The sequence below is a fragment of the Aquarana catesbeiana genome, linkage group LG07 (genome assembly GCF_042186555.1).
Source record: "Aquarana catesbeiana isolate 2022-GZ linkage group LG07, ASM4218655v1, whole genome shotgun sequence".
Classification (NCBI taxonomy): Eukaryota; Metazoa; Chordata; class Amphibia; order Anura; family Ranidae; genus Aquarana; species Aquarana catesbeiana.
In genome coordinates this window covers 88,299,508-88,319,197 of record NC_133330.1, presented here as the reverse complement: position 1 = coordinate 88,319,197, position 19,690 = coordinate 88,299,508, and the positions used below count along the sequence as shown (strand labels likewise).

At 42.3% G+C, this 19,690-nt stretch overlaps 1 protein-coding gene across 2 annotated transcripts in view; it reads left to right on the top strand.

The window, feature by feature from the left end:
• The window catches only part of STAB1 (stabilin 1), a 508,133-nt gene that overhangs the window by 357,282 nt on the left and 131,161 nt on the right, over window positions 1-19,690 (top strand). For both annotated transcript variants that reach the window (XM_073592448.1, XM_073592449.1), the window contains one exon: window positions 391-567. In XM_073592448.1, coding sequence (XP_073448549.1) covers window positions 391-567 — 177 coding nt within the window. The remainder of the gene's footprint in view (window positions 1-390; window positions 568-19,690) is intronic.

Genomic DNA, 19,690 nt, shown 5'->3' with positions numbered 1-19,690 from the left:
CACATTACATTTTTAAAAATCTCCCCTGAAAATTCCCTATTGTATTGTGTACAAAGCACTCTAAATTACCATTTTAGAATATATAACATGAAAAAAAGATGCAATCAAGTGTTATAGTTAACATTGTGCAGACTTTTTTTATTTATTATCATGGAAGTGCCAAAATGATGATTTATGCAATATTGCATACATGCATTTGCTGTACAAGGCATTCATAAAGAGCAATAGATAAATTAGAATATCTAAATATTTAGCCAGATGTGGACAGTTGAGAAATGTGTCAGTGTGTCAGGTTTTGTTATATGTGGTATTTCATAATAGTTTGTCTAAATGGATCACATTACTGTTATTATTTAGTTTGTCATTTAACAGTTAATTTCTTTGTGACAGGAATCCAACCTGCTTTCTGTGATTAATGATAAAATTCACCAACCTTTCACAATGCTGTGGCCTACAGATAATGCTTTCAACAATCTGTCAGCGGAGAGAAAGAGATGGTTGTACCATGAAGACCACAAAGACAAACTTTTGGCTTATCTGAAAGCTCACATTATTAGAGACACAAAGGTACTCGTGTCTTTGAAACTTACTAAAATTACAGGATTACTAAAGCTGTTGAATTTTATGTATTACTTGGATAAAATCTTTCTTTTAAAACTAAATATTTAATATATAGTGGTTCCATAATACAATTCTTGCAAAGCATAATAGTCTTACTAATAAGAAAGTTTCTGCTCATGTTGTGTGGATGATTTACTAAGAATATTCTGAGAATATTTACTGAGAATATTCACACTAAAAAACAAAGATTCACTTTGCGTATCCATCATATAGCCATCATCGTATCATATGAAAGTAAAATTATTGTTTATTTTATCTGCACATGATTGGAAAATGAATAGTGAATCTTCCTGACTGCCGAGAAGCTTAGTCTTGTCTTACCCCCCACTTATTTAAACCACAACAAAACTCTTGCCCCCAAAAAAAGACACATAGGCCACTTTAAGTTGGAAGTAGGGCAAGGCCACAGCTTTATTGAACATCTTAGTATAACAACCTTCAAAATACAAATACCATGCCGCTCACGGTTACACCGTGAGCATCTATAACCAAACTGTTTAGTCTAAGAGGCCTGTCTCCACCATCAGTGCGAGACAGGCATCAAACTGACCCCGTAATTAACTTGAGGGCATAGCCCATAAAGTAATAACAATTTCTGGCAAGGTAAAACCGGCAAGGAAGCTGTGACGAAAACACAATGGGCGGGTGGGTGGGCAACTCTTCACATCTTAGGATGAGTATAAAGGATAAGGAGGTGGAGAATTAGGATAGATGATAAGGATCATAAAAGGTGGCAGTGCTGGAATATTGATGCAGAGGATAAATAGGATAGAGGAAGGACCAGGAGTAGGACGATGGTGGAGTATAGAGAATAAGGTGGAGTAGTATAGTGGACGAGGATGAAAGAGGATAAGGAGGAGGAGGACACAGCAAGATAGTGGATGAGATGGTGGATAAAGTTTGAAGGTGAAGGAAAATGGAGGAGGTTAGCGTATGTACGATAGAGGTGGAGAACGAGGAAAGACAGTGGATGAAGGAGGAGGGAGAAGACGAAAATGAAAGATGAAGGATTAGAGAATGTAATGGTGCATAAAGGATGAATTCGGTGGAAGATAGTGGAGAATAGAGGTAGAGAAATACAGTGGATAATAGAGGTAGAGGAATACAGTGGATAATAGAGGTAGAGGAATACAGCGGAGGATAGAGGCAGAGGAATACAGTGGATAATAGAGGTAGAGGAATACAGTGGAGGATAGAGGTAGAGGCATACAGTGGAGAATAGAGGTAGAGGAATACAGTGGAGAATAGAGGAAGTGGAGAATAGAGGAAGAGGAATACAGTGGAGAATAGAGCAGGTGGAAGAGGAGGATAGATGGAAGATACATGATTAAAAGGGGAGTAGGAAAACTACAGGAGAAATGGTGGAGAGGAGATGATGAAAAAAAATGTTGTTCAATATCTTTTGGAGACATACCAGGGTATAGAGACTAAAGATGGAATTAGAAAAATTATAGAAAAATCTTGAGGACGGTCAGAACAAAAAATATCACTGCAAAAAAAAAGATATCAGTATTAAAAATAAATCTTTGGAAAAAATAAATAAAATTATTAAAAATATAAAATTAAATTTAAAACTAAAAACAGCGACAATAATTAAATTAGATAAAAATATATATTAAAAAAAATGAAAATTGAATAAAAAGAAAAATAATAATTTTAGAAATTTATTATAAAATGAAAAAAAAAATCTGACAATGAAAAACAAAAAAAAATAAGAATAGTCAATTGCATTTCAAAGACATACTGCGTATACAAGCAGAAAAAAGGAAACCGAAAAAAAAAATATTTCAAAAGGACATCTATTAAACAAAGAAAAGAGGAAAGACATGCTAACACACAGAAGAAAGAAAGGGAAGACATATAAAAAATAATGAGCTTACAAAAAAAGGACAAAGGAGCAATCAAAATAAACTTGTACAAGACATCTATACACATAGTGAGCACATTTAGACCTGCATTTCATTATTACAAAAGCTTACCTGTTCTGGGTAAATCTTCAAGGTGAATTAGCTGCTCGAATCCCAATAGATCTTCTCTCCTATCTGTTCATGTGCTCTCTCCTGGACATCCACATGTGTTCTGGCAATAAAGGGCTTTGTTCCCTTTTTAAAAATGGCGCTGTGATCCACCTCAAATCAAGTAATTTCCTGCCTGCAAGTAACGCATTTTTTCAGCACAGTCATGCCCACAGACTCATGGGAAATTATGACACTCATTTCCCATGAGGCAATGCGAGTAAGGAAGAGAGGTAGAACACCGTGGAATAGGAAGAAGGCAGATTAGGAGTTCTGCCTAGTAACAGGGTTTTTCAGGCAAGTGAAATTTGTTTTTTAAATAAATGATTATTAGTACATTAAAAGGAAGATAATAAGGTGAAATTTATTTTTAGGGTGACCCTCCACTTTAATCTAGGCTTACCTGTAGGTAAAAGTGGTCTGTAAGGGTTTACAACCACTTTAATTTCTCCTTAGTGCCTATAGCTACAGAGATGAATGAGACCCTGCTTTAAAGTGTTTTTGCTGCTTGTTTTGAAAATGTTAATACTTTAGTGTGATAAATCTGTATACAGGTTCACTAAGAAGCAACATGTTTTACTTTTTTAATATAATAAATATAAAGATTTGTAGAATAAAGTATAACTAAAGGCAAAACGTTTTAAATTTAGTTTTGGATGGAGTGCAAAGGTATTCGAACGTTCGTCAGTTTTTATTGCCATCGATACCCCCGTTAGGGAGATTCACCCTCTATTTGTCTTGTTTACCATTATCATTGAAAGCAAAAGAAAATCCCAAATTTTGGGTTGTCCCCAGAAAAGTAATAGAGGGGAAATCGTTCAATGAGAACACTAGTTCTGGTGACCTGGGGGGGCCCCAATATATTCCCTTAATTTTCAGGACTTTCCTCTCACTTCCGGTTTGTCTATCGGACAGGAAGTGAAGGGAAATCTCCGCAATGGGACACAGATGGTGAAAAAAATAATCTGACAGAGGTTATAACCCTCTCTTGCTCTATTCAAAATGAAAAAAACATTTTGTCTATAGTTCTACATTAAGAGCTCAATTGCACAGGTGCAGGTATGGCAATACACATACAAATCCCTGGATGCCTGGAAGGTGGAGTCCAGGGTTGGCTTTAACTTTAAAAAGGTGCGAGGGAAGGGGTTATCACTTCTGTTAGGTTTGTATTGCTGCCTGGCAACCGCCATTGAGATTTCTCCTCGATCCCTTCTCTGGAGACAGGAAGTGAGAGAACATCTCTCCAAAGTAAAGGGAATTCTCATTTCTGACAGTTGCAAAAGGTGTTACCTTCGGTAAAATTCCTGACCTCTGACTTTCTATCCTGAAGCATAAAGTAAATGCTGAGTGTTCTAACCTTACCTAAAACTATAAAAAAAATAATTTAAACACTCTATAACATGTATATGTAAGTCCTTTCCTCCTCTCTATGTGCTGAAGATTCATAATCATAATTATTAATTAGGCCCCCAGCTACTGACACATAGGGATAGAGATTTAGTTAAACTGGAGTGTGCAAAATCTGGTGCATAGAAATCAATTAGCTTTCATTTTTTTTTGTCAAAGCTAAACTGAACAAGCTGAAGTTAGAAGTTGATTGGTTACCATGCACAGCTGCACCATATTCTAGGTGTTCTAGTTTAAGTAAATCTCCCCCATATTTACATGCAAACACCCTTCTTGAGGCAACCAGCCATCATCCTATGTCCTTGGTCAGAGGTATACCAATGGGGCAGTTTCTGAGAATTAGACGCAACTGCTCACTGGATCAAGACTATCAGGCTGAATGAATGCAACTCTTTAAAAGATTTAGAGAAAGGGGTTACCCGCATAGATCTTTAAAGATATCTTCAAAACGAGCATCCGCAATTGACCGAAAGAACTGCTAATACCAAAGAATGACCAAGATGCCAACAAGAGCCTTTCTGATCAAGTGAAAATCATCACCATGTTTGGTACACAGTGGGAAGATGTGCAAACAATCTTGAACGATCTTGACTAAACATTGGCACGTATTGATTCGAGCTCCCCAGATAGCTTCTATAGTTGGCCTTAAACCCTTCGTGGTAGCAAGAAGAGCCAAAAATCTGACTGATGAACTCGTCAGATCTGAATATAACAGACCTAATTTACGCAATTGGCTCATGGACCTGCCTCCATTGTAAGGGATGTATGCTTGTGGAAAATGCCATATTTGTAGATTTGTAGATAGATCAGACTCATTTACAGATGCAACAGGAAGAAAAGTGTATCAAATTAAACATTTCATTAACTGCAATACTACACGAGTACTGTACAGTGGGGACGGAAAGTATTCAGACCCCCTTAAATTTTTCACTCTTTGTTATATTGCAGCGATTTGTTAAAATCATTTAAAGTGGTGTTCCGGCCGAAATTATACTTTTTAAATAAAAATACCCCTATAATACACAAGCTTAATATGTTCTAGTAAAGTTAGTCTGTAAACTAAGGTCTCTTTTGTTAGTTTATAGCAGTAGTTTCTTATTTTATAAAGTACAGCAGGCCGTAGCCATCTTAAGTGTTGGCATCTGAAGCCAGACTGTATTTCTTCCTGGATCTCATCCTTGCAGATCTCGCACATGCTCAGTGCAGCACAAGCAGCGTAATAGGTTTCAGGTCAGGTTTCCATAGCAATGGCAGTTTCAGAGGAAGTTGCCGCCCCTTCCCAGAAGGCATTGCAAACAGGAAATGATGCGATGGGCCACGGCCAGGGAGGAGGAAGTGAAAAATGAATACAGCAGATATACAGTAAGTGCTGAGAAAATTTTTTTAAAAATATCCAATTCGTTTACAGTGCACAGTTTAGTGAGGGATGCTGAAGAGTTGTAAAAGTGGGTGGAACTCCACTTTAAGTTAATTTTTTTTCCTCATGAATGTACACACAGCACCCCATATTGACAGAAAAACACAGAATTGTTGATATTTTTGTAGATGTATTGAAAAAGAAAAACTGAAATATCACATGGTCCTAAGTATTCAGACCCTTTGCTCAGTATTTAGTAGAAGCACCCTTTTGATCTAATACAGCCATGAGTCTTTCTGGGAAAGATGCAACACGTTTTTCACACCTGGATTTGGGAATCCTCTGCCATTCCTCCTTTCAGATCCAGTTCTGACAGGTTGGATGGTAAACGTTGGTGGACAGCCATTTTTAGGTCTCTCCAGAGATGCTCAGTTGGGTTTAAGTCAGGGCTCTGGCTGGGCCATTTAAGAACAGTCACGGAGTTGTTGTGAAGCCACTCCTTCGTTATTTTAGCTGTGTGCTTAGGGTCATTGTCTTGTTGGAAGGTAAACCTTCGGCCCAGTCTGAGGTCCTGAGCACTCTGGAGAAGGTTTTCGTCCAGGATATTCCTGTACTTGGCCGCATTCATCTTTCCCTCGATTGCAATCAGTGGTCCTGTCACTGCAGCTGAAAAACACCCCCACAGCATGATGCTGCCACCACCATGCTTCACTGTTGGGACTGTATTGGACAGGTGATGAGCAGTGCCTGGTTTTCTCCATACATACCGCTTAGAAATAAGGCCAGAAAGTTATATCTTAGTCTCATCAGACCAGAGAATCTTATTTATCACCATCTTGGCATCCTTCAGGTGTTTTTTAGCAAACTCCATGTGGGCTTTCATGTGTCTTGCACTGAAGAGAGGCTTCCGTCGGGCCACTCTGCCATAAAGCCCCGACTGGTGGAGGGCTGCAGTGATGGTTAACTTTCTACAACTTTCTCCCTACTGCCACAGTGATCTTTGGGTTCTTCTTTACCTCTCTCACCAAGGCTCTTCTACCCCGATAGCTCAGTTTGGCCGGATGGCCAGCTCTAGGAAGGGTTCTGGTTATCCCAAACGTCTTCCATTTAAGGATTATGGAGGCCACTGTGCTCTTAGGAACCTTAAGTGCAGCAGAAATTTTTTTGTAACCTTGGCCAGATCTGTGCCTTGCCACAATTCTGTCTCTGAGCTCTTCAGGCAGTTTCTTTGACCTCATGATTCTCATTTGCTCTGACATGCGCTGTGAGCTGTAAGGCTGGGTTCACACTGGTGCGACACGACAGCCGTCCTACTTTGGATCCGACTTTGCCCTGCGACATGAAGCCGGCATGTGTCCGACTTTCAATGAACGGGGATCCGACTTGGATCCCCGCCAATGCCGGCACTGTGTTTGGTATGAATCTTTAGGGGGGAACTCCGCGCCAAATTTTAAAAAAAAAACTGGCATGGGTTCCCCCTCCAGAGGCATACCAGGCCCTTGGGTCTGGTATGGACCTTGAGGGGAACCCCCTACGCCGAAAAAACGGCGTGGGGGGTCGCCCCCAATCCATACCAGACCCTTATCCGAGCACGCAGCCCGGCCGGACAGGAATGGGGGTGGGGACGAGCGAGCGCCCCCCCCCCCCTCCTGAACCGTACCAGGCCGCATGCCCTCAACATGGGGGGTGGTGCCTTGGGGGAGGGGGGCGCGCTGCGGCCCCCCCACCCCAAAGCACCTTGTCCCCATGTTGATGAGGACAAGGGCCTCTTCCCGACAACCCTGGCCGTTGGTTGTCGGGGTCTGCGGGCGGGGGGCTTATCGGAATCCGGGAGCCCCCTTTAATAAGGGAGCCCCCAGATCCCGGCCCCCCACCCTTTGTGAATGAGTATGGGGTACAGCGTACCCCTACCCATTCACCTAGGAAAAAAGTGTCAATTTAAAAAAAAACACTACACAGATTTTTAAAGCATTTTATTAGACAGCTCCGGGGGTCTTCTTCCGACTTCGGGGGTCTCTCCGGTTCTTCTCCACGCTCTCCGGATCTTCTGCCGGGCTCCTCCGCTCTCTTCTGCTCTTTTGCCGCTCTTTTGCTAAAGCGGAGGAGCCTGGTCTTCAATCTTCTGCCTTCTGCCTTCTGCCTTCTGCCTTCTGCCTTCTGCCCTCTTCTCCTGATGTTGACACGACGCTCTCTGGGGCTAGAATGCTCTCTGTGCGCTCTGCTCTGACTTATATAGGCGGTGACCCCGCCCCCTTATGCCGTCACAGTCCCTGGGCATGCTGGGACTGTGACGTTTTAGGGGGCGTGGTCATCACCCGATGACCACGCCCCCTTATGCCATCATAGTCCCAGCATGCCCAGGGACTGTGACGGCATAAGGGGGCGGGGTCACCGCCTATATAAGTCAGAGCAGAGCGCACAGAGAGCATTCTAGCCCCAGAGAGCGTCGTGTCAACATCAGGAGAAGAGGGCAGAAGGCAGAAGATTGAAGACCAGGCTCCTCCGCTTTAGCAAAAGAGCGGCAAAAGAGCAGAAGAGAGCGGAGGAGCCCGGCAGAAGATCCGGAGAGCGTGGAGAAGAACCGGAGAGACCCCCGAAGTCGGAAGAAGACCCCCGGAGCTGTCTAATAAAATGCTTTAAAAATCTGTGTAGTGTTTTTTTTTAAATTGACATTTTTTCCTAGGTGAATGGGTAGGGGTACGCTGTACCCCATACTCATTCACATAGGGTGGGGGGCCGGGATCTGGGGGCTCCCTTATTAAAGGGGGCTCCCGGATTCCGGTAAGCCCCCCGCCCGCAGACCCCGACAACCAACGGCCAGGGTTGTCGGGAAGAGGCCCTTGTCCTCATCGACATGGGGACAAGGTGCTTTGGGGTGGGGGGGGGGCCGCAGCGCGCCCCCCTCCCCCAAGGCAACAACCCCCCATGTTGAGGGCATGCGGCCTGGTACGGTTCAGGAGGGGGGGGGCGCTCGCCCGTCCCCACCCCCATTCCTGTCCGGCCGGGCTGCGTGCTCGGATAAGGGTCTGGTATGGATTGGGGGGGACCCCCACGCCGTTTTTATCGGCGTAGGGGGTTCCCCTCAAGGTCCATACCAGACCCAAGGGCCTGGTATGCTCTTGGAGGGGGAACCCATGCCGGTTTTTTATTTAAAATTTGGCGCGGAGTTCCCCCTCAAGAACATCTGAGCACAAGTCGCGTGCCGAAGTCGGATCATGCAAGACGGCAATCCGACTTTGATCCGACTTCAATGATAGTCAATAGGCTGAAGTAGGATCAAAGTCGGACCAAAGTAGTACAGGGAGCATTTCTAAAGTCGGAACGACTTGTGTCGGACCAGTTAGGACGGCTCCCATAGGGAAACATTAAATTTCACACGTCATGCGACATGAGCTCCCAATGTCGGAGTGTTTGTCGGACCAGTGTGAACCCAGCCTAAGAGCTTATATAGACAGGTGTGTGGCTTTCATAATCAAGTCTGAACAGTATAAATCAAACACAGCTGGACTCAAATGAAGGTGTAGAACCATCTCAAGGATGATCAGAAGAAATGGACAGCACCTGAGTTAAATATATGAGTGTCACAGCAAAGGGTCTGAATACTTAGGACCATGTGATATTTCAGTTTTTTTTTTTAAAAAAATCTGCAAACATGTCAACAATTCTGTGTTTTTCTGTCAATATGGGGTGCTGTGTGTACATTAATGAGGAAAAAAAATGAACTTAAATGATTTTAGCAAATGGCTGCAATATAACAAAGAGTGAAAAATTTAAGGAGGTCTGAATACTTTCCGTCCCCACTGTATATGCTGGAATTTCCCTGTCATAAACTGTATATAGGCAAAACAAAGTGTCCCTTAAAGGTCCGTATAGGGGAACATCTCTCAAGTATTCCTTCCCCAGATGACGATACCCCCATAGGAGAACACTTTTCAAAATATCACAATAGGGAACCAAACAGTCTCAAAATTAAGGGGTTCTATGCCTTAAAACTCCCAGTAAGAAGAGGTGACTTCGACCTGGTACTTCTTCAAAAAGAAAAGGAGTGGATTTTTCGGCTGGGGACGCTCACGCTGAATGGATTAACCAGTTTCCAACCGACACACGCCGATGTACGTCGGCAGAATGGCACGGCTAGGCAAATGGGCGTACCGTAGGTCCCTTTGTATTTGGCGCCACGCCATTGCGGGAGCTCCGTGAGTCGGGTCGCGGGTCCTGCGGACTCGATCGCCGAGGGGATACCCCCGATCGCCTCACGGAGAGGACGAACGAGGGGATGCTAATGTAAACAAGCATCTCCCGTTCTGCCTAGTAACAGTGTCACTAATCTCTGCTCCCTGTGATTGGGAGCAGAGATCAGTGATGTGTCACATGTAGCCACGCCCCCCACAGTTAGTAACACATCCCTAGGACACACTTAACAACTTCCTAGCCCCCTAATGGTTAACCCCTTCACTGCCAGTGTCATTTACACAGGAATCAGTGCATTTGTATAGCACTGATTTCTGTATAAATGACAATGGTCCCAAAAATGTGTAAAAAATGTCCGATGTGTCCGTCATAATGTCGCAGTCATGATAAAAATCGCTGATCGCCGCCATTACTAGTAAAAAAAAAATTAATAGTAAAAATTACATAAAACTATCCCCTATTTTGTAAACACTATAACTTTTGCGCAAACCAATCAATAAACGCTTATTGCAATTTTTTTTTTACCAAAAATATGTAGAAGAATACGTATCAGCCTAAACTGAGGAAATTTTTTTGGGGGGATATTTATTATAGCAAAAAGTAAAAAATAATGCGTTTTTTTCAAAATTGTCGCTATTTTTTGTTTATAGTACAAAAATTAAAAACCGCAGAGGTGATCAAATACAACCAAAAGAAAGCTCTATTTGTGGGAAAAAAAGGACGTTAATTTTGTTTGGGAGCCACGTCGCACGACCGCGCAATTGTCAGTTAAAGCGATGCAGTGCCGATTTGCAAAAAACGCACCGGTCAGGAAGGGGGTAAATTCTTCCAGGGCTGAAGTGGTTAAACACTGAGCTGAATTTACAGGTATTCCTGACTCTGTAAGTTGATCTCGACTGAATTGATCAATTGTCAAATTATCATACTAAGCCTCAGTTTGTACAAATGTATCTATCTGTATATAGCTTTACATTCACATCTTAATACAACTACTATTGAATTTAATAGATGTGATTAAAAGCATATAATGTCAACTTGTGAATGGCGATTCTACCTTATACATCAATGATTATATACTATGAACTGCAATAGTCATATTCTGCCACAAGATGGCAGCGGTGTAAAAACAGTCTGAATTTCCCTATGGGGTTAACATGACCATGTTTAGGCAGGACAGGACATGTAACAGGAAGTAATTCCCTGAGTGTCACTCTGAATGCCTACAAAAGGATCCTGTCCATGCAAACACTTCACCCTGAAGAAACCCACATCACAAGTGGGTGAAACATGTCCGTGTGTGCGCCTACACAGGCCCTTTGCCGATAGCCAACCTGGGCTTTTCATCACTCTTTAGCCCTCATCCTATCTCCGCAAACTGGAAATCCATGAACAATCGAAAACTGGAAGTAAATGGCCAGGCGGCCCCATGCTGGTTTTGAGTGGATAACATCCTGTGCGTGTACAGAGATTTGCATCCTGCACACCCGTGGACCCCTGCAAAGGACTCTGGTTTCACCACCTTGTCGCTGCAATTGAGGACTAATATCGTCTAAACAGCGAGTCTCTTTTCAACTGGTATATCCAGCAAGTGATCACAGCCTGAACATTTTTTTGAGGCTCTGTTTTGACTCAGCTGACTATATTTTCCTATCCAACCTATATGCGGTGCTATCTTTACTGTTTCATGGAAACATGATGCTGAATGACTAACAGGCTTGTTGTGGATCTATTGTTTTTCCTTGACTCAAGTCGCATGTGTGCATTTTTTTTTTTTTTTTTTTTTTTAACTCTCAATGATTGACAGTGCTACATCCAGAAATCAAACCTGTCTTGTTCACTAACTAGCAGGGATACTTTCTAGCCAGAATTGCAATTACTTGTCTGATGACCAATGCTTTTTTCAACATTGTAAAGACTTAATGCAGCAGCTCTATAGGCATTCAGGGAGTCTGGAATTCCATGGTTAAGCACAATACGGGTACCGACTTGTGCTACCAGGGTTTCCCGGAACTCACCTCGCCTAAACACAAGTAAGCATTATTTATTAAGTCACACTTAAAGCGGTTGTATACTCCAAATTTGCAACTTTCAATGTAATCATATCTCCTAACATCCCCAATCTATTGCCATTATTTTTTGCCTACCTGCTTCCTTCCCGTATTATTGCTATATTCCCGACTAATGACGTGATAAGCACATGCGCCGTATCATCGATAAAATCTGGCAACTCGAGACCCTGCCGGAAAGATTCTTGTGTATGTCGGGTCTGCGTCATTTCCTGTTGTAGACGTCACCCCCGACATCCCGCGATGGTTCCTGAGACTTTTCGTACCCAAGAGGATCATGGTTACCTTGTGACTCCTACGTCACAGGGTGAAGGAGACAGACGGCGAGACTTTCAAAGAAGAAGAACAGAGAGCTGCATGGCTATGTTAGTGCGCATGCGCGGGATTACCACGACAATTAGGTACTGTGGGCGGAAGTATTTATCATAGCAGACCACAGTGCAGATGGCGCCAGCGAAGAGAGAAGATAAACGGGGGAAAAAATAACATATAACTAAAGTAAGATAAAGATTTTATAAATGCACATAGTGATCAATCGTTTGGTATCTATGATGTTCCTTATAATATTTAGTAAATTTTAAGTAATTTGGGAGGGTTTACTACCGCTTTAATAACTTGAGATGATTGACACGTGTGGATGACTGGGATATGGCTGAGCTCATGAGCATGTGTTTTTAAGTGACAACGTTGTCAGCTTTTACCATGTGCAATCTCCTATTGTTTATGCTTTCCTTTCAATGATAAATAATTTTTTTTTCTACTAATTGTTCAAATAAAGTTAAATCAGGTTAAACCACAGTTTGTTCCTTTTCCTTCACTGAAGATAAGGACACCTTGGGTCCTATTCCCACTCACGTGATATTATTACAATGGTTTCTAAAATGCAAAATGTCAGTAAAAAATATGCTAAAGTTAATTTCAGGGCACACAAATCCAATATTCCAATTTTTCTTTTTTGGAAAAATCTAAAAGATGAGGTTGCACCGAGTAAATAAATGCCCAATATGTCAAGCCTTAAAATTGCATGTACCTGTGAAATAGCAACACACTTCAGTGCCCTATATATTCCATAGAAATAAACTATACCTGTGAACAAATCTAAATAGCTTATACATATTATGTATAGAACCAGATACTGTAGGGGTGTGACCACACGTTAAGACAAAAAATTCTGAATAAACCCTCTGCACACTGCTATATACTCTTCTAACTTTGCAAATAAACGGATTTTTAGTTCACATGCATTGAAATGCATATTTAAACTGGCCAACTGCGTCAAAGTAATCCCTTTCTGGCCAGGTCCTAACTACACTATACTAATCTACATTACACTACATTACTGTAATCTAATCTAATCTACTCTGCCCTAATTCGCTCCACTTTGCCCTAATCCACTCCACTCTGCCCTAAATACACTCCATCCTCCCTTAATGCGCTCCTCCCTGCCCTAATGCGCTCCTCCCTGCCCTAATGCGCTCCACTCTGCCCTAATCCCCCCTCCACTCTGCCCTAATGCGCTCCACTCTGCCCTAATCCCCCCTCCACTCTGCCCTAATCCCCCCTCCACTCTGCCCTAATCCCCCCTCCACTCTGCTCTAATCCCCCCTCCACTCTGCCCTGATACGCTCCATCCTTCCTTAATCCCGCTCCACTCTGCCCTAATGTGCTCCACTCTGCCCTAATCCCCCCCCCTCCACTCTGCCCTAATCCCCCCCCCCTCCACTCTGCCCTAATCCCCCCCCCCTCCACTCTGCCCTAATCCCCCCCCCCTCCACTCTGCCCTAATCCCCCCCCCCGCTCCACTCTACCCTGATCCTCTCCACCCTGCCCTGATCCCCTCCACTCTGCCCTGATCCACTCCAATCTGCCCTAACCCACTCCAATCTGCCCTAATCTACAGTACCAAATCATATATAAAAACATGCCCTGATCCACTCAGCTCTGCCCTGATCCACTCAAATCTGCCCTGATCTGCTCCGCCCTGCCCTAACCTGCTCCACTTTGCCCAAATCTGCTCCACTTTGCCCTAATCATATCCACCCTGCCCTAATCTACAGTACTAGATTATACATGAAAATATACATTTTATGCATATAAACAAATATAAGTTTTTTTGTATCTTTAAATTTTTTTCTTTTTTTCCTGCTCCGCCCTGCCCTAATCCATTCCACTCTGCCCTAATCCATTCCACTCTGCCCTAATCCACTGCACGCTGCCCTAAACCGCTCCACTCTGCCCTAATCTGCTCCAGCCTGCCTAATCTACAGTACTGTATCATATGTAAAAATATACATTTTATACATATAAACAAATATACATTTTTTTTGTATTTTTCCATTTTTATTTCTTTTTCTGCTCCAACCTGTCCTAATCCGTTACCCTCTGCCCTAAATTGCTCCACCCTGCCCTAAGTTGCTCCACCCTGCCCTAAGTTGCTCCACCCTGCCCTAATTCACGCCACCCTGCTCTAATCCTCAATATTGTAACATACATTTTTTTAAAAATATAATTTTTTTTTTTTGTTTTTTTTTTTTTTTAATAATGTACAGTATATTACACCACATAGGAGTAAGGGCAAAGTAGTTGCTCTCTCGACTAATCTGCTCCACTCTGGTCTAATCTACGCCTCTGTGTCCTAACAGGCCTCGCTCCAGTCCACTCTCTGCCCTAATCCGCTCCACCCTGCCCTTAACTGCAGTACTATATCATATATTAAAAATATAAAAATGTATATTGTTATGTATAAAATTTATATTTTTATTTTTTGTATTTTAAATTTTTTTTTTTTTTTGTATTTTTTTTTTTTTTTTATTTTAACAATACTCTTCACTATCCCGCTGTAAATGTGAAACAAAAAAAAGGTGTTACACAGAGGACAACACGGTTATGACCAAATTCATCAATTTCATGTACAATCCGAAGGTTGATGAAGTCTTCTAGAGTTAGGGTGGCTAACTCCCAGAACTCGATCCTCCGGGGCACTCTTCTGTTTCCATCCTGTGGAGGAAAAAAAAACAATTACAGCTCTGCAAAGATGGCATGTATTGCTATGCACTCTCCATGTTCTGATGCAGGCCGAGTGAAATAGGTGGGAGCAAGGTAGAGTTGTATTGTCCTCTCCCACATCCATTTCACTTAAACAGATGGAACAAGTGGGCACCTCCTGATACTCCCCTGGCTGGTGGTCTGACTGGTGCACGCTGGTCCTCAGCAACAATGCGGTCCCTTGGAGATCGACTTCTATTGGACCTGGCATTCCCTCGCTGCTGCCGAAGAGCTGCTCGTGTTCGGTGAGCAATGGGTGAATCCATGCCTGTAATAACAATGTCAGAGATTTCAGCATTTCTGTCCTGTAACCCTTTCTATCACAATTTTAAACTTAAATGACAAGGGCAAATGTCTTATTTCTAACAGATTTCAAGTGTGACAGATGGCTGTCTCATAGGTAAACCTGAAAATAGGAGATAATTCAACGACTTTAGCCTCTGCAATGTACCCATACATCGCCAGATTGAAGTGGTTACACCTGAATGATGCCTGCAGCTACAGGTATCATCCCAGTATCTATTTTTTTTTTTTTTTTTTTAGCCAGCAATGCTCTTTAATGTAAAAGTGATCCTAGGGGCTACTTTAGTGATAGCTAATTAACCGCTGGATCTCTTTTACGGGCAGTGGAAGAGGCAAACCCTCCCCTCCGCCGCAGTCTTTCCGGATTCTCCTGTCCCTCCGGGGAACCTGGGACTGAAGCCAGCAGTTCTGCCAGCTGACCATATAGATGACTGAGGATAGGAACATCTGCAGATTTCCCCATAAAGAAGACCGGTCACTGTTCCGGCAATCACAAGGGATATTGTTCATCCCTTGTGATAGACATAAACATGAACAAAAAAATGAAGCAGTGTAAAAAAAAAAAGAATAATTATTCAAATAGAATTTTTTTTAAAGCACCCTGTCCCCCCCCCCCCCCCCCCCCATGCTCATGCACTAAGGCAAACTCATACGTAGGTCACACACATATGTAAATGGCATTGCCTCCACACATCACACATGAGAGGTATTGCTATAAATGTTACAGTGAGAGCAATAATTTTAGGACCAGACCTCCTGTGTGACTCTAAACTAGTAACCTGTAAAAGGCTTTTAAAGTGTCATCTATGGATAATTTAGTGTACCGTTGTTCGTCGTCGTTCCGTGAGCATCCTCCATTTTAAAGCGTAACAGGTTAGGTATTTATTTACTATGCGTAACATTATAATTTATATTTCACCAAACAATTAGATATTCTATTGTGTTTTTGTGCTTTAAAATTCATTCATGTGGATTCCCCCCCCCCCCCCCCCAAAAAAAATTGCATTTGAAAACCGCTACGCAAATACTGTGTGGCATAAAAAATTGTATCCCCCACAATTTTATTCTCTAGGACCCCGTTTTTAAAAAATATATCATGTTTGGGGGTTCTAAGTAATTTTCTAGCAAAAAAAGCTAATTTTTACAAGTAGGAGAGGAATGTCAGAATTGGCCAGAGGATGAAGTGTATAAACCGGAGCTCCACCCAAAAGGGGAAGCTACACTTGTTTGCACCCTCCACTGCCACATTTGGCACTTTTTGTGGGGGGTGGGTACCTGGTTTTGACAGGTACCCGCTCCCACTTCCAGGTCAGATTGCCGTGGCACTCCACGAGGATCTTTGGCCCCTCCTTCTCCCCCCCCCCCCACAGCCTTCTGGGACACACACAGATCCCTGAAGACTGCGGGACCATTCACAAAGAGCAGCATGACTCATGCATGCGCAGTTGGAAACTGGGGGTGAAGAATCGGCTCAGGTGCCGACATCGCTGGATCCCTGGACAGGTAAATGTCCTTATATTAAGTCAGTAGCTCAGTCAGCATGGTCAGTTTGGAATCAATTTGGATATTCTCCAAAGTTTGCCTCTTCTGTATAACTTGTTGCTCTACTGTCTGCCAGTCTTGATTAGATGCCCCAGCTTCATTCCTCCGTCCCAACCCCCCCCCTCATTTTTTTTTCCCCCTCTCTACCTTCCCACACACCTCTACACCCTTTCTCTCTCCTATATAGGTTACTTGCATATTGTCAAAAAAAGATTATAGTGAAATCAAAAATGTTCATAAACAGGTGAGTAAAAGTCCACTAAAGGTGTCCATCCATATCCATGGTATTGCAGTGTCCTCGTGTACAACAAATGTAAAGTGTCAGTGCTCCACCATCGTGTTCTAAGCAAACTAAATGGCCGCTTACCAGAAGTTTAGATCCACAAGCGATCCTATGCACATTTCAAGTGTACTGATAGAATGGATACCAGTTTACATTTTGATTTCACTATAATCTTTTTTTGATTTTGTTTTTACGGTTCTAGTCACATAATCCCTTTTAATAGGGATTCTGAGTGTAATAGTCACTTCACACTAGGGTTGCCACCTCATCCCTTTAAACCCGAACACATTAATTACACAGGTTCTGAGGCTAATTTATTGCAGATAAGGCACCAAGTGAGTTTATTGACCACCTTAATCAGCCACAGAACCTGTGTAATTAATATGTTCGGGTTTAAAGGGATGAGGTGGCAACTCTACTTCACACTGAATGTGCTTGTGTATTTATGAACTACTTTTTAAAGTACATTCGGTTATTAACTCACTAAGGTTTTAGTATTGCATGTGTTAAATTCAATACTGATTTATATCTTAAAAGGTTTGATTACTTTGGATTTTTATTTATACTTTGATGCACATATGACATAGTGATGTTGATTTACTAAAACCGGAGAATGCAAAATCTGGTGCAGCTGTGCATGGTAGTCAATCAGCTTCTAACCTTAGCTTCTTCAATTAACCACTTCGGCTCCAGAAGGATTTGCCCCCTTTCCTGACCAGGCTATTTTTTGTGGGCACTGTGTCGCTTTAACTGACAATTGTGCGGTCGTGCGACGTTGTACCCAAACAAAATGATGTCCTTTTTCCCCCCACAAAGAGAGCTTTCTTTTGGTGGTATTTGACCACCTCTGCGGTTTTTATTTTTTGCGCTATAAACAAAAAAAGAATGACAATTTTGAAAAAAAAAAAAAAAACACTATTTTGTACTTTTTGCTATAATATCCCAAAAATGAAAAAAACTATTTTTTTTTCCTCAGTTTAGGCTGATATTTTAGGCCGCACATATTTTTGGTAAAAAAAAAAAAAAAAATCACAATAAGCGTATATTGATTGGTTTGCGCAAAAGTTATAGCGTCTACAAAATAGGGGATAGATTTATGTCATTTTTATTATTATTATATATTTTTTTACTAGTAATGGCGGTGTTTTTATCTTGACTGCGACATTGCGGCAGACAGATCGGACAATTTTGACACTTTTTTTGGGAAACCGATCAGTGTTCCTACTTAGTAGAAGCACACGATCTGTCTCCTCTCCCCTGAGAGAACCGGGATTTGTGCGTTTACACACGGATTCGGTTCTCTCTCTATCACGAACGATCGGGGGTGCCCGGCGGTCATCGTGCCCGCGCATCGGCTTTGGGCGTGTGCCTGCCAAAGCGTCTTAAAGAGCCGACGTACAGCTATGACGGCTTGCGCAGGGGAGCCAGCCTGCCGCAGTATAACTGCGGCGGCTGGTTGGGAAGGGGTTGAGCGTTGACAAAAAAACCTGGAAGCTGATTGGTTCCTGTGCAGAGCTGCACCAGATTTTGCACTCTCCAGTTTTAGTAAATCAACCCGTTTTTTCAAAATGGCACTGTTAGACGGCGCACTATTTGTTTCACAGCAGTTTTTCTATTTGGTTTTCTTGTGTAAAATTTAAAAATACAATAAAAACAGACTAAACATAAAGGCAGAAGGTTTTTTGCCTTAATGCATTAGTGTTAAAAACCTTCTGCATGCAGCTCTCCCCCTTACACTTACCTGAGCCTGATCTTGATCCAGTGCTATGCACAAGAGCAGAGGCTTTCTCTGCTCTCTCCCTCTTCATTGGCTCAGAGACAGCAGCAGGAGCCAGGAGCAAGGGGGCAGGGGCAAATGGACACACAGAGCCAACTCAGGAGCAGGCCCATGTGAGTTCCCCCATAGGAAGTGTATTGCTGTGGGGGTACTCTGCAGACAGGAGTACCCAGGAGAGCCAGCGTGGGAACCCGAGAAGAGGATCGGGGTTGCTCTGTGCAATGGTAAGTATGACGTGTTTGTTATTTCATTAAAAAAAAAAAAAATTGGGTTTAGAATCACCTTAATAGTCAGATTCATGCATAAGCCCAATGATGACTAGTTGATTTGAAATTAAACCTTCCTAATCTTATATTCACAGAAAACAGAGCCATCTATAATACATCATACTGCACATTTTCATGAAAAATACACTTGAATTAATTTTAGTGCACAAAGTAATACCCAATATTGTTGGTAAAATATACAAGATGATGTTGCGTCAGGTAATTCGATACAAAACGCCTGTGAAATGGCAACAAACTAAGGTACCTGAAATTGTCCATAGGCCACATTTTAAAAGCCTTTATAGGTTATCTGCTAAGAGTTAAACATGGGCTCTGGCACCAGATTTATTGCTCTCACTATGAGGTTTACAGCGATACCTCACATGTGTGATGCAATCATTGCTTACATATACGTGCCAGACTTAAACACATGACTGCATTTGGGCGTGAGCATGGGGGGAGGCGGGAGTGCTTTACATTTTTTTTTTTTTTTTTTTTTTTTACACTTTAAAAAAAAAAAAATTTCATTCCTCTTTATTGGTATTACAAGGGGTGGATAAAACCCCCTGTGATAGCTTTTGGCAGTGACAGGTACTTTTCATGGAGAAATCAGGGGTCTGTTGGATCCTTGATCCCGCCTCTGCCCTGCAAGACAGCTGATCAGACAGAGGTCTGATTTTTACTGCACACAAACACGATATAATACACTATTTTTTTGCCAAAATATAAAAGATAATGATGTGTCGGGTAAATAAATGCCAAACATTTCAAAATTTAAAATTGTGCATGCTTGTGAAATAGCGAAAAAGTACACTAA